Raw genomic sequence first — 19,613 nt, 5'->3', positions numbered from 1 at the left:
AGAGAGAATTAAAAACCAACGAGCAGAGACAGACGAGCTCTGCGCAAGTCAGTTTGCAACAGAATACAATGCAAACTACTGGGAGCTTTTGTAAATTCATTGAAAACAGAGAGAAAATCATCATCTTTGTTCCTTTGTCCTATTACTTAAATTCACACTTCTTTCACACACATTTGATTAAATCTTCATCCAGCCTGGTCTTCCTGCAGGGATCTTAAAAAAGCCTGTAAAATCTCTAGTGACTTAACCTTAAACATGACAGCCCAGGTTGTGCCAAGTTCAAAGTTTTCTGTACAATCTTGCAAAATGGATTGATCAAGCTTTCTGAGTATCTGTCCTGCTGTTCCTTTTGATTTTTTTTTTTCTTTCATCCTGGCAAACCAAAGCTTTGCTATTAGAAATGTATGTACCACACCTGTGATGGTCAGTGGGAGCCCAGGATTTGTATCCAAGGTTTGAAATTGGACCTCTAGTTTCCCACACGATATTACGTGGTGATGAGCAAGGCTGATTGAATTGCATGAGACTGTTCCAGGTCACCTGGGGACTGTGCAGGAACTGGTGAAATAAAGCCCTGGGTTGCACTACAATTGGGATCCCTGAAGCAAAACCCACTTTTTTTTTCTGTATTTATGTACTTGTCCCTGACTGTCCCAATTTCTCTTCAATAAGCAGAGCACACTCCTGCCTCTATGTCTTTTACTGTAGTAAAACTGTTTGTGTTCATGCCAGCAACCCTCAGATGATAACCTTTTTGGTCTGTAGAAATGAATCATTCCTAGTGTACGTGCACACATTCTGATGATGCTGCATTATTGGAAGACCTTTGTGATCACATATTGCTCACACAGCAAAACTCTCAGGGGCTTGGTGGCCTTACAGGCCTTCTCCTGAGCCATCTAGTCCATTACCAAACCACAAAAATAGTATCAGAGGGCTGCCTCAGAGAGTGATGGACACAAAGGAAAACTGGGGAGTCTGAACAAGGACCTGTATTAACATCTATGAGAAGACATATTTTAGAAAACATACTGTATATCATTAACGTCATTAATAGTAACTTCAAAGTCATCAGAATCTTGCCGGAATCAGATAGTCTATGGTGCATGACATGGTAGCTGTCAAAAGGGGAACCATGAATTAGGTAAATTCATCTCCTTTGCTCATGAGGTGAGCTTTAGGTGGAGGATTTGGCAGTAGAAACATGATGGTTAAAATCATATGCTACTGAACTACAGCAAACACCGTCCTATCTTGACATACACAAATAAAGGAAATCCTATGAGCCTGTGCACATAAGGCAGGTTGAGCCCACCGGAGGGGCATATTTTCACCTCTGTTCCATGAAGACATTAAATAATGCTTAATTAATAAATGCTTTATGTGTGAGTTGCAGGAGAGTCAGTGTTCACAGGAAGGGGGGTTCAGGGGAGCTGCATGGCTCAGACAGCATTTTCCATAGCGGTACCCTCAATCAAAACACTTGATGCTGGTATCAAAGATATGTTCTCAGGTGTTTTGGAGTATGGATTACCTGGGAGTCACTCACAAGCAAAGCTGATTTTCGTAGTCTGTGTTGTGTGACACATCTGTAATTGTTTTAACAAAGCAGTGGCTTAATAGGAGATTCACTGGTATTTTTTACCCTCTGGATGGCCATATTTCAGCCAAGTGGTCTGGAGTAGTTTCTTGGTTCCAGGCCAGATGGTCTTGCATGCTGTGTTAGAGCATATGTTACCCTGAAAGTAAAACGGCACCTGTATAATGATTACTGATCTTGAAACAGGGTGCAAAGCACAGAAAAGGGAGAGGTGGGTTTGATGTCACTGTTTTTCAGCAGTTAATCACACTAGGGATCCCAAAACAAGAAAGAAGTTATTGGTGGTTACGGGCACACTGTCTGTTGAGATCTGCCTCAAGTACTAACTCGCCAACTTACACCATGAGTTTTGGAGTGTGGCTGTCAGGGCAGGCAGAACCTCCACAGTCCATGGGACCTTGCACGTACAAGTGCAGTAGATGACGGTATGTCATGAACCAGAAGCTGTCCAACAAACGTCAGAGCTTACAGGGCAGACAGAAGACAGTTCACTTGGTTTATAGCTACTGCTGAAGTGTTTTTTTCATGACAATATAGAAACTGTCATGTGATTGCCCCTTTTAAAGCCAAATCTCGCTGGTCTTAGCCTGCAGTATCTCCACAATAGAATTGTACCGTGCAACCCCAAACAGAATAACTTCTTATTCTTTAAAATCACCCTGGCTGCTTAGAGCTTGAGACAGCAGAGTTTATCTGAATTCACAGCGCACTGCTTAGAGCTTGAGACAGCAGAGTTTATCTTAATTCACATGCTTCACAAATCCAGTGTGATTTGGCTAATCTTGAGCATGTTGCTCACACTTGCAGCTTTGGCTGCAGACCTGCAAAAGGACACCCTGTCCCTGCTCCACCTCGCCGTGCTGGGGAGACCATCTTTGAAGAGCCATGGGGAGCTGGGACTGAACAGCATGGACTCAGGCAGGAGCAGGATGATTGCCAGAGGAAGATCCTGGACTGGAGAGACAATAAGCGTGGCGATTCCCTGGGAAGATAACCCCAATGGAAATGCTGGAGGCTACTTCTGCAGCTCTTCATCTTGCATTGTGGGCTTATCCTGAATTTTCTCTCCTCTTATCTGGAGAGAGTAGGAACGTGTTTAAGCATTCACACCCAAGCATGCTGGATCTGGAGAGGGTCTGAAGCATGCCTAGGGATGCTGCAACATAAAGGTCACAGATGGAGATCCATTGTTGCAACAGGCAAAGAGCTAGATGGGGGTGAAGTCTTCTGGCTGGGGCAATTACTCTCCACTTTGTAGCTTGAGGTGTATCACAAGAGAGCGGTCCTTACTTACTTTGACCTGCTGGAGCTCCATGCAATGCAGGAATGGTCCCATACCATTTAACTGACTCTGTTTCCTCATCTGTGAAAGGGTGGCAAGAATACTGGTTCCCAGTGCAGGTGGGAAGTGTCACAGATCCTGCCCTGTACTTTCACCTTTGCTACATGTCATGCCGTCGCTGCTCTAACAGCAAGGATCTCTGAGACTTTCCACCGCTTCTGCAAGCAAGCAAATACAATGGCACACCCAAAAACAGGAAAAAAAAAAAAAGGCACACAGACACCTGCTGTGAGTTTATTTTGACAAGTGTCATCTAGATGCAATAAGCTGTGATCATCTCTGTGGTGTGGCTGCAAACAGAGCGGAGCCAACTGGGTGAGCAAACCCAGGCGGCTCAGGAGCAGGCTGCGGCTGCTTCTGCTGGGTGAGGGGGCTGGCAGAAAGGGGGGGGAACAGGGAGGTTTCAGGATGCTCTCTGCTGTGGACCCTCCTCCCCTCTCCACCAAGCCTGGAGGTGCAGGAGGAGCCGCTGGCATTCCCACGGCGGGCACGCTGCCATGCCTGGGCTGCGGCACTCTGTGGGATGCTCTAAAGAGGAGGGGATGCAGAGGAGGGGGATGTGTGCTGTGTTGAGGATCACAGGAGAGGAGAGGGAGGCGTGTGCCTGCCTGCGAGGGGGCATTTCTTCCCTTACATACACACGCTGATGCCTCCCCTGCTGAAGCAGTTAAACGGGGGAGAGCAGCAGCCAGGCTGGCAGATTCCTGCCCTGTGATATGCCAGCCACAGGGTGACGCAAGGGCTGGAAGGCACCAACTCACAAGCCATTTTCACCTGCGTAATAAGCGCTAGTGGAGATACAGCAACAGCAGCAACAGCGGCTCCGAGTCCCCACAGCCGGCCAGACTCCAGCGCGGCCACAGCACCATCCGGATTTTGGTGGCCATCGCAGCTTTTTCGGTGGCTCCCGCTGCAGCCTGAGAGCCGGAGAGCAGCAGCCGCCTTGCAGGCAGCATGTCAGCCCCGCCAGATCCCCAGGACCTGCTGCTGGCGGGCACTGGGATGCACTGGGCTGCAGAGGGGGTGGACCAGTATGCAGCTGGGGCTCCGCTGCGGGATGGAGAAGGGGCTCAGCAGCGAGAACAGCTGGTTTTCGGCTCCGCCAAGGAACACCCGCCCGTTGCCATGGCGACTGCATCCCCAGGTAAAAGGCGAGGGGTACCCAGGGATGCTCAACAAAGGGGCCCTGGCAGCAGCATCTTCTGGTTGTCTCGTCCCCGTCCCTTCCTGGGTTCTACTCCCAGCCTGGCTGCTTGGAAACCTTCCTAACGAGTTAGTGAGCGCATATAGGAAAACAGAAAATCAGCAATTGTGGTATTTGCAAATAAATCGTTTTGCTGATGTGGGGGAGGGGGGATGCAGGACCCAGACGAGTTCCCTAAAGCTGTTTGCAGTTTGCTAGACACAGGACACCCAGATTTCAGTCCAATGTTGGAGGATGCCTGACTTGATGGGACTTTATCCTCATTTGTTGTACACCTGTACACATCTGGAGTGGCAGATCTCAAAGGAGTTACTTCAGCTATTCCCCATGCACCCGGAATCCCTGCGTGGCCTCTTAACGTTATTTCAACATGTAGCTTTTAATGGAGTGCCTATTCTGAAGTGTTTGTATTTTCTGCATGCTTTTGAGGCATAACCATTTAATTGTGGACTTTTTGGTTGCTGTGTTTTCCTCCTTTTGCTGTTTTAGGTGTATTTGACTTGACATGCAGTTAGCTTACCTAGGGTCTGCAGGGTCATCAATTTTCAGTTTACTTTTGCGATGTGTTTGATTTCCCTTGGTTTAGGGTTTCTTTCTTTTAGTGGATGTATTAACAGCAGGTGTATATCTATTAATGAACCACGGGACGTTTCAACTTCCAATAGCTCCTGGTAGAAATGTTTGGGGAAAAATGACTCTATTTCCTTCTTGGTGACACTTCCCTTCTTTCTTTCCCATTGCTGCCCATCAGAGAACCCAAATAACCAAATAATCCAGCCCTCGGGAAGCTGGTGGATCCCAGCCCATCTAGATCCCTCTTCACTGGGAAGTAGATGTTTCCATTATGCAGCCTGACAGCACTGAACTTGTTTTGAGTAAGTTGAGAGTCAGGGTTCGGCATGGGAATTGGTCTCCATTATGCAATAGCTGCAGGAGCATTAGGAGCTGTGTAAAAAACACAGCTGAGTTCTTTCTAATCCCTTTCAGTCAATCAGCACAAAGAGTAGCTGGCCAGAGACAACACAGTCTGCATGACTATGTGTATTATTCCACTTATACCCATCCGTGTGGGGTTTTTTTCAGGGTCTCAGTGTGCATCTGTGCGTGTGTGTGCTCTTAACATGGATGTTTCCCTGGTGCTTTCCTGTCTGCTGGCTGCTCCTGAGTTGGGTAGTAAAACGCCCATCGGCTGATGTGGGAAATGTTTTGCTGTTTTGTAGCTTTGGGCAGGCAGCTAATCTGCTGATGTGCTGCTCATACGCCGAGCTGAGTGGTTGGTTGTGAAACGTGACTTTTTACTGGAGAGAGAGGCACATGGCTTGTCATGTTAGGCTGTTCTAGCTGCGGGGGGAGTGTGTGTGAAGAGGGGCAGGATTAGGGTCTCCAGGTTTGGAGGTCTCCTCCAGGGTTTCCTCAACAGTATAACGACATGAAGAAGGAGGAAAGGATCTTGTGAGGTTTTGTTGTTCACTGACGGGTAAAAACATGGCCATGCTGAATCTTAGTATACAAAACAAAGAGGGGCGGTCTCTTAAATTGTGTAAACCCTCATTAAGTTGAATGACTCTGATATGGCTTATGTTTAATGAAGGCTTCTTCAGACTTACCCTGATCTGTAGATTCAGGCTGACAGAATGCAGAATAGAAAAAAAAAAAAAGAGAAAAAGAAAGAGAAAAAGAAAAACAGAATGAAAGAAAAGGAAAAAGAAAAGCAATTAAAATAATTTTTGCTTTTGGAATCCTCAGCAAAGGGCCTTTAGACATGTTTGTTTGCATGGATCTGTGGCAAGGCAGAGATAAAGTGAGCAATGTAGACCTTTTTTGGTGTTTCCTAGCTGTGTATTGACGGAGTGTCAAATTAGCAATATGATAAGAGGAGTAATGTGTTTTAAACATTTCTCATTTTGCTCTCCCTGTTTAATAAAGGAGCTGTTACGTGGTTGTGTGTGTGTCTAGCTGGCCACGGCAGACGGAGCAGCATCCCAACCAGTGCAGTCGTGCGCACGCAGCCTCCTGTTCTGTTTGTCACTGCAGCATCTGTATTTCTCTTCCACATTACTCAGCTACAGCTCCCGCTCCCTTCACTGGGGGTAGTAAATAATTTCTCTGTTCTCTCTGTGTGACTATATTCTTAAGTTGCTGAATAAGAGGTCTGTCATATTGCTTAATATCTAAAACTGTCAGGTATTTCAGAGAACTCCTTAGTTCTGCTCAGAGGGGGATTTCTAGGCTGGGGTTCCTAGGCTGTAGGAATGGACCCGGTGGGACATACCTAGCTCCAGCAACTTACAGCACTGCCGTAAACTTACCACACTCCCTGTACAGTGGGGCACCTGGGGATACTTTAGACAAGGAAGAATGCATCCAAACAAGAATGAACTGGATGGTATGTTTTCCAGGTAGTTTCCCGACACATCCTGTATCTTCCTCAACACCTCTCAGGCCAGTCCTTTTTGTGAAAAACATGGTTATGCTCTTCGAGGCAAGAGCAGGGTTTGGAGATTGAGAGACTCTCCCAGAATGAAAATAAAATAAATGGTGGGAATTGATCTCAAGTAGTTCAGAAGTTTTCTTATACAACCTACAAATTTGCAAACTTTCCCTGAACTTGGCTTTTGGTTTAAGTTTGAAAACCAGCCAGGGATTGTTGAAAGGTTCAGGAATACTTTCAAGCTGGCCGCGGGCCCGGCTTTGAGCCAAACTGGCCTTGTGTCAAAACCTTGTGAGTGGTTTCTGAATGATGAAAAGCAATGGATTTCACTCCCCGTTCTTCAGATCAGCCAAAATCGGCAATGATTTGGACTGCAGAAAAAAATTTCCCAGGCGGAGTAGAAAGCTCAGAGATATCTCAAGCAAAGTCAGGGCATTCACTCAGGAGCTGCAGTTCCCACATCTGCTTCTCCTCCTTCAGAGCTACAATGAAGATTGACTCCAGTAGCTTCTGGGCAGAGACAAAGCAGGTTTTTTTGCTTTTATACTTGGCCCCTGGGTTTTGCTGAAAATGTTTCTCCCCCTCAAATGGATAGTTTCTCTTCTTCCCAAAGATGAATTTGGTTCAGGTTGAGAGGATCTTGCAGGCAGCCCTTGCAAGGGCTGGAGACTGGAGCAGTCCTGAAATGCTGGTGAGCAGTTGCATGTTGGTGAAGAGAGGCCCGTGTCACCCAACACACCATCTGGTCATAGATTGTGTTATTTATTTTTATATATCAACAGTGATTAAAATTCCTTGAAAAGAATTATTTCAAAAACTATTACACAGGCTACCAGGCATTCCCCAGGATAAATACATATGATTTCTTTTTAGAGAAATGGCAAAATGTAGGAATGGACTGTACCTCCGTGGCGCAGGTGTATTTAGGGGGAAAAGGGCAGGAGCTCATGAAGATGGTGATTCCTGTTTCAGGATTTGGGTAGTTTTATGCAGCCTTGTGTATTGGTGGATGTCTGCAGGGTGATTTACAGGCAGCACTGGTACGTCCCTACATCCACGTAGCTGAGCTTGAGAGAATTGCCAGTGAGCCCTGGCAGCTGATGCTCTCACCAGGATGCTCTTTGCCTTCAGAGTGGTCACAGCAGTCAGGACATCCCTGGCAGTCTTGGCCCATTTCCAGCTGCCTCCAAAGACAGGTCACAGATAGGGTCCAGCTGCCCAAAGGAGAGGTAACTAGTTCCACAGGAGATGGCATTAAAACTGGGACGTGTCCATAGGGACACCATGGGATGGCAAATATGGCCTGTAGGAACCCTTCTGGAACAGCAGCCAGGGGTTGGTTGAGATCCCCTGGGGTGGCTCAGTGGCATGAAAGTCCTATGATCATGGGACTGGACGGCACCCCATGTGGTATGTGCCAGCAAGGCAAGGTGAGAAGGAGGGGCTAGAAGCTGCTTGGATGAGGCAGGTAAGTTGAGGAGCAACCTCTGCTGCCAAGAAGCAGTGACATATCAAATTCTGGAAGCACTTCATGCTCTCATGGGTGTAGAGGTAGTGCACAAGACTAAGTAGTGCTGGCTCCTGCTGCTCCGTGATGAGGACAGACTGTCTAGGCTCAGTGCTTTTAGTAAAGACATTTTAAAAATACCTTTCTCATTTACATGATTTGTAGAGGTTGAGTTTGAAAACATGTGCTATGTACCACATGCTCTCACCATGAACTAGCTCACCAATCCCCAGCAAGGGACTGCAGTGAGGTGCTCCTAGCCTGCGTTTGTACTGATAATGCTTCACCTGTAAATCTCAGTTTATTGTTTCTCTCCAGTTACTGGAGAGGGTGAGTTACTGGTAGCTCTGTACTTCAACATGGAAGAGGTTTTTGGTGGTTTTCAGGCAGCTTGAGAGCCCTGTGGTTCACCTGGGTGGAGGGAAGTGGGTGTAAATGTGTATGTCTGTACTGCTTGGGTTGGCACTGATGTTTTTCAGAGATGTCAGAGTACAACCAGATGCAGCAGGTTCCCCAAGGCAACTGGCTCAGCTACTCTTTGTGGCCTTCCCACCCCTTTCCAAATATTGCTTTAGCAAGAGCTCCACCTCCCTAAGCATCCATGACAATGTACTGCTCAAGGCCATGTGCACTCTAAAGGTCAAGTTCCAAAACTCAGTTTTTCAAGTTGCTTTAGAAAGAGTCTTGATTGGGTGGATTCACTGACCCAAGTATACGCCACAGGGGAGCCTGAGCAGCTGTTTGGAAATATGTCCTCAAGTGCCAGACAATCTTCCTCAGATTTAGCCCACTGAGGCCAGATTTAGTCTCACTTTGGAGGAACATATCTTTATGTCAGTTCTATTATTGACACTTAGGTCTTCCTGATTTAAAGAATTGAATTTATTTTTTCTCTGCTCCCTGCGTTAGTTTTTCAAAACCTCTGACATACTAGTGTGAATGAAGGTGATGGAGATCATTTGGTGAAGGCTCTCCCCATTCCCTGGGGTTTTGTGAGTGCAACCAGATTTTGCAGAGAGGGACAGAAACACAGAGGATTTCTTCTTGGATCTTTCTGTTCCTGTAATTCATGAAGCTTGACAAAGTGGCCATTTCATCACAGCCCACAATCAGTAATTAAAAAAAATTCCTATTGAAATACCTTCCTTCATTCCTCCCTGGGTAAAGTAGGAGCAATGGCTCCTGCTGGAGTCCTCTAGCAAGTGCTCTGCGTCTGGGGGTGAAAAGTGCTATTGAAGGTGCATAAAATGTCCTGGTTCAAATATGTGCAGCAACGCAGTTCTCAGCTCCATATGGCTCAAAATGCAGCTGTCTTTGCCCTGGTCCCCACAGGGATGCAGGTGGCTCCATCCCCGCTTTGACTTCTGTGCTGATGAATTTTCTTCAGCCTTCAAGGTTGCACCATGAGTTGAGGAAGAGGTTGAGGTAGATGAAAGAACAGAGTAGTACCAGGGAGGGTGATTCACCTGCCTTATTTTAATCTTCATCACTTGGTAATGGAATGTTTTATTTATAGGCAAGGAGCTGAGGAGGAAAGGTTGAGGAGGAGGAGAGTGGCACGGAAGGGAGAGGCTTTGGATTCCCAGTTGCGGCAAGCATTGGGTTTTGCGTGTTGCAGTATTTCCTGGGGTGCGAGTCTCCCTTGGGCTGGGTGGTTGACTGTATCTCAGAGGTGTAAGGGTCCTGGAAGGCACAGCTGCCTTCTTTTTTCTGCAGTTCTGGAAATGCCATGCAATGGCATGTCTTACATCTTATTTTTCCCCCCTAGAACTGTCGTGTGCAGCTCATGCACATTCAGCCCGTGCTCTGAGTCTGCCCGGTGACTGCAACTGCAGCAAATACCTGGGTGCTGCTCCTGGCTCCAGTCCTCCTGGAAAAGTCCCATGAAAGGATGGCAGCCCAACTGCACAGCCTGGATTGACCTGTGATGCTCAGGACTTAGCACTGGGCTCTGCTTTAGGCCCTGAGAGCCGTTTTTGTCCCAAGACCTAATTATTTTGTACATGTGTGTTTTAGCTCAAAGTTCCCGAAATACCCAAGGAGTTGTGCTGCAGGGCCGCATCATCAACAGGGAATGGAGTTTTTAAAATGGGTGACAGGAACTGCTTCACTTTCCCTCCTGAGTAGTTGGTACCTCTAAAATGGGCCAAGTATGTAGCCTTTTTCATTTTTATGTAGCATTTATGGCCTTATGTCTGTTTTTCATGTTGTATTCTCTTGCTGCCAAATCAGAGCTGCTTACAGAATTCTGGGGGTTCTTGTTTTTCTTGGGTTGCTTGTTGCTTGTTTTCAAAAGAAAAGAAGGCCTTCACATAGCAAACCACGTTTCAAATAATGAAATATTATTTGTAATTATTTTTCTAATTTGCAAAAAGTAAATGTATGTGCTGCTGTAGATTGGCATGATTCAGCACTCAGGAACACACCCCATATTTAGTATTCTTGTTTTTTAAGACACTTCTGATTTATGGTCAGTCTGTTCCTCTAAGAAACCCTGTACATTCAACAGTGAGAATAAATTCTCAGCACTCATCTGCAAGACAAGACTTGAAATAGAGGGGACCTTAATCACCTATTTCAGTCCTCCTTGTTTCAATAAAGCATTTAAGATCCTAATTATATGGAACATAAGCACATTCTTAACTGCTTGAAAAAATTAAGATGGTCTTAAGCATAAAGGTGAGCGTGTGTTTTACTGAATTTAGGATAAATGAAGCTGAAGATATATCATGGACAAATTGGCTTTATTACACATTAGACCAGACTGCTTCAGGTCACTTGGGTGTAAAATGGAGACACCAGGACTTACCTATCTCATTACAACAATATGAAAATTAACATTTAAAGACATTCAAAACTTAGAATTAAAATCATTATAATGCTGTTTATTTTGATCTATTGTGTGTGTCCAGGTGAGACGAAAAATTTTTGGAAATCACTACAGCCTTCATAAGCCTGTCTCTTTCAAATATTCAGGTGTTATAAGCCTTGGCTTTATACTTTAACATGCCTTAAAAGTGGGCTTTTCCATATTTATTTAAATAACAGCTGTCAGAAGAGTTCTTTGAGTATTTCTTTCGCTGCTGTAATGATGGGCCTGCAGTCCATACATACAGCCTGCAGTTGTCATGAGACCTCGTATCAGAAAAGATAGCTGTTTCTTCAGAGATTATTTTGAAGCAATTGCCATTGCCAGCTGCAGCGTTCCCAAGGTCCCCTTCACGTAGCAGAGACTCCCATCCTGAGGCAGCACTGCAGCAGGGGGCTTGCTTGGGCGCAGGTGAGGAGGGAGCACGGGAGGACGCTTTGCCGAAGGATGCTTTGTGCGCCAGGGTGACTCTGCAGACCCACAGAGTTATGTCAGCTTGAGGCTTTACTGTGCCGTTCAGGACATGAGTTACATCTTATTTTTCAGCAGTGCTGAATTTATTAACTGCGGCTGACTTATTGTTGGTAGATTTAAAGACACTGAAGGGTTTGTTAACGGCGCCCAGTAAAAAGCAAATCCATGGTCCATCAGGACCCATGGACTTGTGGATATCCAGTTTACTTACTGTTCTCTAACTTGATCTTCTTTAGCCAAGGGGAAGTCTTCCTTCATCCAGACTTTCTCTGTTACCTCCAAAGTCTGGGGCTCCTGAGGGCTGGCCTGAGCAGAAAAGACTGAAGCAAAGAAGGCACTCAGCAACTCCACCTTCTCTGCATCCTCTGTCACCATGGCATCTGTCCTCATTCAACAGCGGGCCCACATTTTCTCTAGTTTTCCTTTTGCCTCCAATATACTTGAAAAAAACTCTTCTTGTTGACTTTGACATCCCTTACCATGTTTAATTCCAGAGAGGCCTTGGAATTAAAGGAGGCTTTCCTCGTTTCATCCCTGTGTACTCTAACGGCATTCTTTTGATCTTCCCAAGCGGTCAGTCCCTTCGTCCACTCACTGTAAACTTTCTTCTTCCACTTGACCTTTTTCAGAAGGTCCTGCTCAACCACGCAGGTCTCCTGCTTCTCTTGCCTGATTTTTTGCTCTTAGGGATGCACCAATCCTCAGCTTGGAGAAAGTGGTATTTGAATATCAACCAGTTCTCTTGACCCCTCTACTTTCCAGAGCCCTAACCCATGGGATATCTCCAAGCAGTTTCATGAAGAGGCTGAAGTTAGCCCTCCTGAAGTCCGGGGTTGCAATCCTACTTGTTTTGTACATCCTACCCATGATCCTGAACTTTTATCTTTTCATTATTACTACAGCCAAGGCTGCCCCCAACCTTAATGTCCTCCACCAGTCCCTCTTTGTTTGTCAGAACTAGGTCCAGTAGTACATTCTCCTTGTTGACTCTGCCACCACCTGAGTCAAGAAGTCATCATCAGTACACTGGAGGAACCTCCTGGACCATACATATCTGGCTGTGTAGCCTTCCCAGCAGATATCAGGGTGATTGAAGTGCCCCATGAGAACCAAGGCCTGTGATTCTGAAGCTAGTTTCAGCTGTCTGTAGGAGGCCTCATCAGCTTCCCCATTCTGATCAGGTGGCCTGGAATAAACACCCACAACTGTGGCTCTCGTATTGGCCTGTCCCTTAATCCACACCCACAAGCTCTCAACTCTCTCTTCATCTGCCCACAGGGAGGGCTTTTGGGACATCTCTTCACACTCTATCCATTCCTTAACATAGAGGTCAACACCTCCACCCCTCCTTCCTTGCCTGTCCCTTCTGAACAGCTTGTTCACCTGTATTGAGGTCCGTGGCATCCCCCTCCTCGTGCAGGGGACACACACCAAGGCTGCAGCCGGGGCAGGAGGTGGATACCTACAGCAGACAGACCCGGGGAGCACAGCATCTCCTCTCCACTCTCATCTACTGGATAGCATCCCCGTGTGCTTTCTGGGAGGAGGTAATGAGATTTCTTGGGTACCACCTCTCCACTGACTGCTGATGCTCAGGGGGGAAACTGAATTCCAATAAATCTGAATTAGGTCTTTCCCTTGATGTCCTTAATGTAGAGGCAAAACAGATGCACTTGCTGCTTGTATGTGTAGGAAATGCTTTGTCTTTCAGGATATTTTCATTCCTGTTGACTTCAGCAGTGAAAGACAATGCAACATGCTGGAAATTAAATGTGCACTTCAACTGAACTGGAGGCTTAACTGCTCTGTGTGCTGGTGTAGCGCTGTGATGTGCACAGGGATCATACCTTATTTGCAGGCTGGTTGTAGTAAAAAGGGAAATTCCTTTTCCCAACCCTTATAAAAATTATAAAAATGTGGATCCCTATTTTGCTCACCAGTTTTTCATCTCCCCTTAGTGCTCTGTCTTAAGAGGTTCCACGTTTGGTTTTTGTTTCTTTCTTTGTTTCTTTTTTTGTTTCCAGTTTTTTGGTTTTTGTTTCTTTTTATTACTAAGGTTTATATTTTCACTAACCATCACTGACCAAATAAATCCTCTAAACTGCTATATTGCTGTGCTCTAAACTTTAATTGAGGCAGTTGCCTTTGATGTGGGGCTGACCTAAAGCTGAGGCTGGTTCCTCTCTTCTGCAGCTTTTGCAGCTTCTGCAGTTCTTTAAAAAAGCCATAATGCAGCATTCATGTTGTTGTTGTTTTCTCTACTGCTCTAGCAAAAGTATCCCTACGGCTGAATACAGAAATGGTTTCTCAGTACCTCTTGATTATCATGAAATTCCATGTTTATAATCTATGATTCTCAGGCCAGAATAAGTTTGTAGGAAAAATGCTCCAAGATGATGTGTGAGAGTCAGGAGAAGTCCCAGAGAGGTCAACCTCCTCCTCTGAACACCTTTACGTAGGAAAATAGAGTTTTTCGCTTTCACCGATTAGAAATCCATAGACCAAAACAGCTGGTAAGTGGCATCTTGGTTATAGGCAGGATAGGATTTTAACATCACTGAACAATTTGGAGTAGATTTTTAGTGGGTGGTATCTAATTCTCTGCTTACAAAGTTTCATGTGTGTTTAATGTGGGTACATTGCATGCAGGACTGAAAAGTGAAGCAAACAAATAATTGCGTGGACAGACATGGAGTCACTGAGTAAAAACTGGATTACTTTTACATGGGTAAAATTGGAACATTGCCTTTGAAAATGCATACTTGTCTCTGCTGGTGCCAGAAAAAAAGAACTGAATTTCCTCAAATTTAATTTTTTTGAGAAATTTGCCATCAGAAAAAAAATACCTTTCCGCAAGCAACACATAAAATAATATTTTTAAAAATAGCGAAACATTAGAAAGCAGCGTATATATTTTAAAATTGTTCCCAAACCAATTCATATGTTTCACTTGATGTGGCTGGCAGCAGTGTTCAGAAATGTAACTTGTCTACATTTGGTTTTACAGTAGGACATTTATTCCAAATATGCATAAATTCCATTTTTAAAGTACTAATTCTGGCCTGCAAAGTTCTCTAGTCTATTTTAGAATTGCCATGTCATGCACAATTTTTCTGGTTTGTTGTTTTTGTTTGTTTTTTCCTACCCTAAAAAATCCTGCTGGAGATAACGGCGGATCATTTGAGTAGCTATCATCGTAAAAGCCAGTTCCCATTTTGGGATTCTTTTTCTTCAAAGTCTTTCTGACATTATCCTCTGTAATTCAGTTGCTGTGTAGTAGAGGTTCAGGTCAGAGCTAAGGAGAGAGGCTGGGGGATTTCTGCTGTGTAAAATATCTCCTCTCACTCGGAACGTGGTAAACAGACCGTGTATAATCCCTGGAATATTTGGTAGATCTGCTAGTCCATGAAGGCGGCATTTGTGATATTCATCTAGCTATGTGTGCTTTTATGTGGTTGTCCATCCCTTTGCTATCCAAACTCTATTCGAAAGCAACCTGAGTAGGGAGGGCTGAACAAAGAGTGAAAAGAAAATATGTAATTCCCAGTAGATTTCAGAGTTTGGGCTTCTTTTTTTCCCCCTCTCCACTCTTGCTTTTTAATGAATCGTTCTTCTAATCTTAAATCAAGCATCTAGTATGCTAGTTGTTTTGCAGATGAATCATACTGTGCAATGCACTTATGCATATCTGCTGTGTGAGTACATTGTCAACTTGTATTTGATAACCTCCAGCAAACAAGATTTTTTTCCCAGAAGCTTGGGATACTAGCATCATTCCCCAAGTGAGAATAATGCAACTGCTGTTAATAAATCAACCTGGGTCCAAGGATGTTTCACTGATTTTACTGCCTCCTTGATTGGCATTATCCTCAGAGGTATAAATTAAAGAAGAAAATGTATAATCTGGGAAGCTTTCCAGCATCCTCTTTGAAAATGTGAGCTCAACGCTTTGCTGAGATTTCTTTGGTGGAGGAATGCTAATAGCAATGCTGAAGATGTGCTCTGATTGCACCCTGAAGAGTAGGAAGATGCACAGAATAGCTTCATTTCTTTTTCCTTTGTCATCAAGATAATTCCTAATGCGATCTGCACAGGATGGATCTTGAACTGTTTCTGGACTGTGCTGTGAGCTGGTCCCAGGAGTGCAGTCTTTTCCACTACTACTTCTCTTAGTCTGACATCTGCATGAGATATGATGCATGTTTCCCTGTCTCAGCCTGCAGATAATTGACTGCAGCTGTTACCAGTGAGTGGACACGCTCCCTCTACTCTGTAGGTCCAAGCCTGAGCTTCAGCAGTAAGGATTCAGGAATTTCTTCTGACTCTTCCTACGAGGTGTCATCACAGCTGGGTGGTAACTCCTGATGACTCCTTCCCTGCCAAGGGAAGAAAAATGTGCTGCAGAATGTGCTGATTTGCAAAAAAGTATTTCACAGGGAGAGTTTGATTTTAGCAAAGTTCCAGCTGTTCTAAATAGGCAGAAAAGGGATTTTTCAGCATATCAGCAGCATCTCGGAAATGGAAATGTCACATTCCCCAGCATGTTCTTAGGAGTCAGTTTTCACCTTCCCCTGCTCATAACCCACCTGGGTCTTTGGTATTTACTGGAACTAGGAGTTTAGCAAGACTGCAGTACTTGAAGCCTTGCTTTATATGTCTGTGTTTCTATTTGCTTTCTCTTGGCCAGCTCTCTGCTAACATCATCTTTTGCAAAAGATGGTGAAAAGCACAGAATGTAAGACTAAGCTGGAGTTCCTTAGGTGGCATTTTGGGGAAGTGTGAGGATCCAGAGAAGTGCAATGGAGCTGGTGAGGGGTCTGGAGCGCAGGTCTTATGAGGAGAGGCTGAGGGAGCTGGGGGTGTTCAGCCTGGAGAAAAGGAGGCTGAGGGGAGACCTTCTCGCTCTCTCCAACTCCCTGAAAGGAGGGTGTAGCCAGGGGGGGTCGGTCTCTTCTCCCAAGTCACAGGCAATGGGACAAGAGGAAGCGGCCTCAAGTTGCACCAGAGGAGGTTCAGATTGGACATCAGGAAAAATTTTTTACACGGAAAGGGTTATTAAGCCTTGGAATGGGCTGCCCAGGGAAGTGGTTGAGGCACCATCCCTGGAGGTGTTCAAAAGGCAGGTTGACATGGTGCTCAGTGACATGGTTTAGTGATAGGTTGTTGGTTTTTTTTTTTAATCAGAGTTAGGTTGATGGTTGGACTAGATGATCTTCAATGTCCCTTCCAACCCAGATGATTCTATGATTCTATGAAGTAGATACTTTTATTACTATTTTGGTGATGGGACAACTGATTCGCAGTGAGGGGTCTTACAAATAGTCCCCAGCAGCTGCATGTGAGCTAGGTCTGGGTCCACTAAGGCCCAGGCAGTGCCAGGCTGCTCCAAAGGGGTCTCAGCTTCATCATCAGTGACTCAGTTTGTGGGGCTTCCAGGCTGAGACTCCAAAAAGTCATTCCTCTCTCCTGAAAAATGTAGGGCAGCTATTTTTACTTATGTGCGTGAAGATAGGTGGTTTTTTTATCCACCCGTTTTTCACTTTTAAACTTGTATTAAGGATCTTTAGTTATGTTTTGCAAAGGCATTCACCCTTCCAGCTGAACAACACAGAGGGAATGCCATGTGTTATTTGCCAGCTCTACTGACATTACTGACATTGCTAAATTTGCTGAAGCAATGTGTTTCAACATTTCTAAACATTTTTCCTGTGGAGCTTTCTCTTCCATAGAATGATTTTCTGTTTCCCCTTGATTTGAGATGAAGAGAAAACTGAAAATAACATGACATTTTCCCATAGGACAGGATTTCTTCTGCAATGGCTCCACTTTGAGCTCATGTCAGGAGAATCACAACTGCGGTCAGTGTGCTTGATTTCAACCCTACGTTTCCAATTTATTCTTTGCCATTGCTGTCTGAAGAGCAACGACATCAACACAGTTTACTCTCAGCCTGAAAATACCCATTAAATCTGAGCGCTAGTGCACCAGCAAGTAGGATTTGTTAGCACCTATCTACTACACTGGACAGGAGTGGGACCTTGCTTCTCTGTCACTGGTGAAAATGAAGTTGCCTCCTGGTCCAGCCCATCCAAATGCTGCTGAACTATAATATCAAGCAGGTTCTTTCCTCTTTATGGCAGATGACTTTGCCACCTACGTGGTGAAGAAGGCATGAAGCTACCAGTGTTCACCAACCTAGTAGCTGCCCAGCGTCCTTGGATTCAAATAATTACATAGTGCTCCCTCCCTTACTCACTAAAAAATGTGACTGGCCAGTTGGTGCTGAGCAAGGGAAGGAAAGACAGTGAAGACAGCAAATCTGACTTTTTCTTCTTGGGCTTTATATAAGAACTTCTTTTTAAACACCTTCCCCTTCCCACTTAGTGTGGAGAAGTCTATAAGGTGAGAGATGGCAGCAGGAAATACCATATTTCGTCTTTTCCCATCTTAGTTTGGTCCCTTCCTATTCCAGCTTCTTCTGTCACTGTATGAAAGTGCACACCAACCACAAGTCACAGAAAACTAGGAGCGGCTGATATCATTGTGTTTCGTTGTCTTTTGACGGTAATTTATTATTTTTTTTTTTAAAGAAGAACAGCTTTTGGTTTGTTTTGTAGGAAAAGCCCTGCTTTCCTTGGGGCATGAAATGATTCCTGCAGACAAACCTAAAGGTAGCATTCAATGGCTTAAATTGGATGAACTTGAGCAACAATCAGTGAATAATCTTCAGCATAAAACAGTAATAACAAGGATGTTTAATCAAAGCAGGCTTGGTAGGGGGAAATTATAGAAGGTGAACTGTGCAGTGGTAGTTGGAGATTAACAATATAGGGCCTGCATTGAAAAAAATAGGAAAGGGAAAAAGATACAGCAAGTACAGGCTTATTAATTTGATCTAATTAGTATTGAGGCAAACATTAAGGTAAAAGGAAAAGAGGAAAAATGCGTCATTGATTTATAAATGTGGACTGTGAAGACAAACCTGGTAGTTTACTTCAGTAAGATACTGATTGTTTTCTGGCTGGGTTCCAGTGAAGTGTAAAAACCCAGTCCTACATGGAAAATTGCTGGCTGGGCTGCAGAAGGCGGAGGGCAGCGCAGCCATGGCACTCCGCGTGGGGCCTGCTCTTCAGCAGAACAGTTTACACTGAAAGGGGAGTGCTCAGGGAACGTGGGAGCTGCCGGTGCAGCTCCTCAGTCAGTCTTGAGACCCACCACATTAAATACCTTTGTAAAATGTTTGGTACCAAAAGCCAGAGCAGATTATGGGAGTGTGCCCCCTTCTCTGGAGATCTTCAAGCCCCGCCTGGATGCAGTCCTGAGTGATGTGCTCTAGGCGTCCCTGCTTTAGCAGGGCAGTTGGACTGGATGATTTCTAGAGGTCCCTTCCAACTCTGACAATTCTGTGATTCTGTGATTCCATGTGCTGGGAGTTGGGGCAAGAGGCAGCTGAAGCATCTTACAGGTGAAGCTGCCTGAACCAGGCAGTCATGATCTGTAGAAATACCCCCCTGACACCCTGCAAGGGTGAAAAGAGCTGTGTTTGTGGAGGTGTATCCTCTCTAGAGCGAGGGTGTAACGGCCAAGTGCTGGTTCAGCTTCTGCTTTGACCTTAGGATCACTGTGGGTCACTTGGGATCTCAATGCAGTGGGTGCCTCTGTGCCGGTTATGTACAGAGTCACTATTGCTCTCCCACAAAATGATGAAAGCAATAAGAAGGACACCAGAGAAAAAAAAATATTGAAACGTTAAATACTTTGCACTTGGTTTCGTTGTTTTCCAAAACAAAAATACATTTGCTTCGTAACAGTTCTAATTAAAAAAAAACCAAACAGAAAAAAACAGAAGTCCAGTTTAGTGCAATGACTGGGAAAACCCAGCCAATTCTTTTACCTAACGTTTTCGGATCTCCTCAGAGAATAAGGAAATCATCAGTGAAAGTAGTTTTGAAAAATGTAGGACCTCTTCCTGGCTGTGTTAATATCAGTGAGCAAACGACGGTTCCTCAGACCAACTTGTGAGCCAAATTTGGAAATGATGCCTTTTATATTTGGGCTCTATGGACGGATCATGAATATTTGAAATGTGAGCTGTACTGCTTAATTGTAGCCTCTTATGTAAGTCACATGATTATTTAACAAGGATCCTTGATTGGAGCAATGAGCAAACACATCTTTTATACATA

At 44.8% G+C, this 19,613-nt stretch overlaps 1 protein-coding gene across 1 annotated transcript in view; it reads left to right on the top strand.

The window, feature by feature from the left end:
* The first annotated feature begins 3,498 nt into the window (after nucleotides 1-3,498).
* RTN1 (reticulon 1) overlaps nucleotides 3,499-19,613 on the top strand; it is a 117,069-nt gene continuing 100,954 nt past the window's right edge. Inside the window, exon 1 of the mRNA XM_014966598.1 lies at nucleotides 3,499-4,086. Coding sequence (XP_014822084.1) covers nucleotides 3,897-4,086 — 190 coding nt within the window. The 5' untranslated portion in view covers nucleotides 3,499-3,896. The remainder of the gene's footprint in view (nucleotides 4,087-19,613) is intronic.

The sequence above is a fragment of the Calidris pugnax genome, unplaced genomic scaffold (genome assembly GCF_001431845.1).
Source record: "Calidris pugnax isolate Ruff unplaced genomic scaffold, ASM143184v1 scaffold74, whole genome shotgun sequence".
NCBI lineage: Eukaryota > Metazoa > Chordata > Aves > Charadriiformes > Scolopacidae > Calidris > Calidris pugnax.
This window is presented reverse-complemented; position numbering and strand designations above follow the sequence as displayed.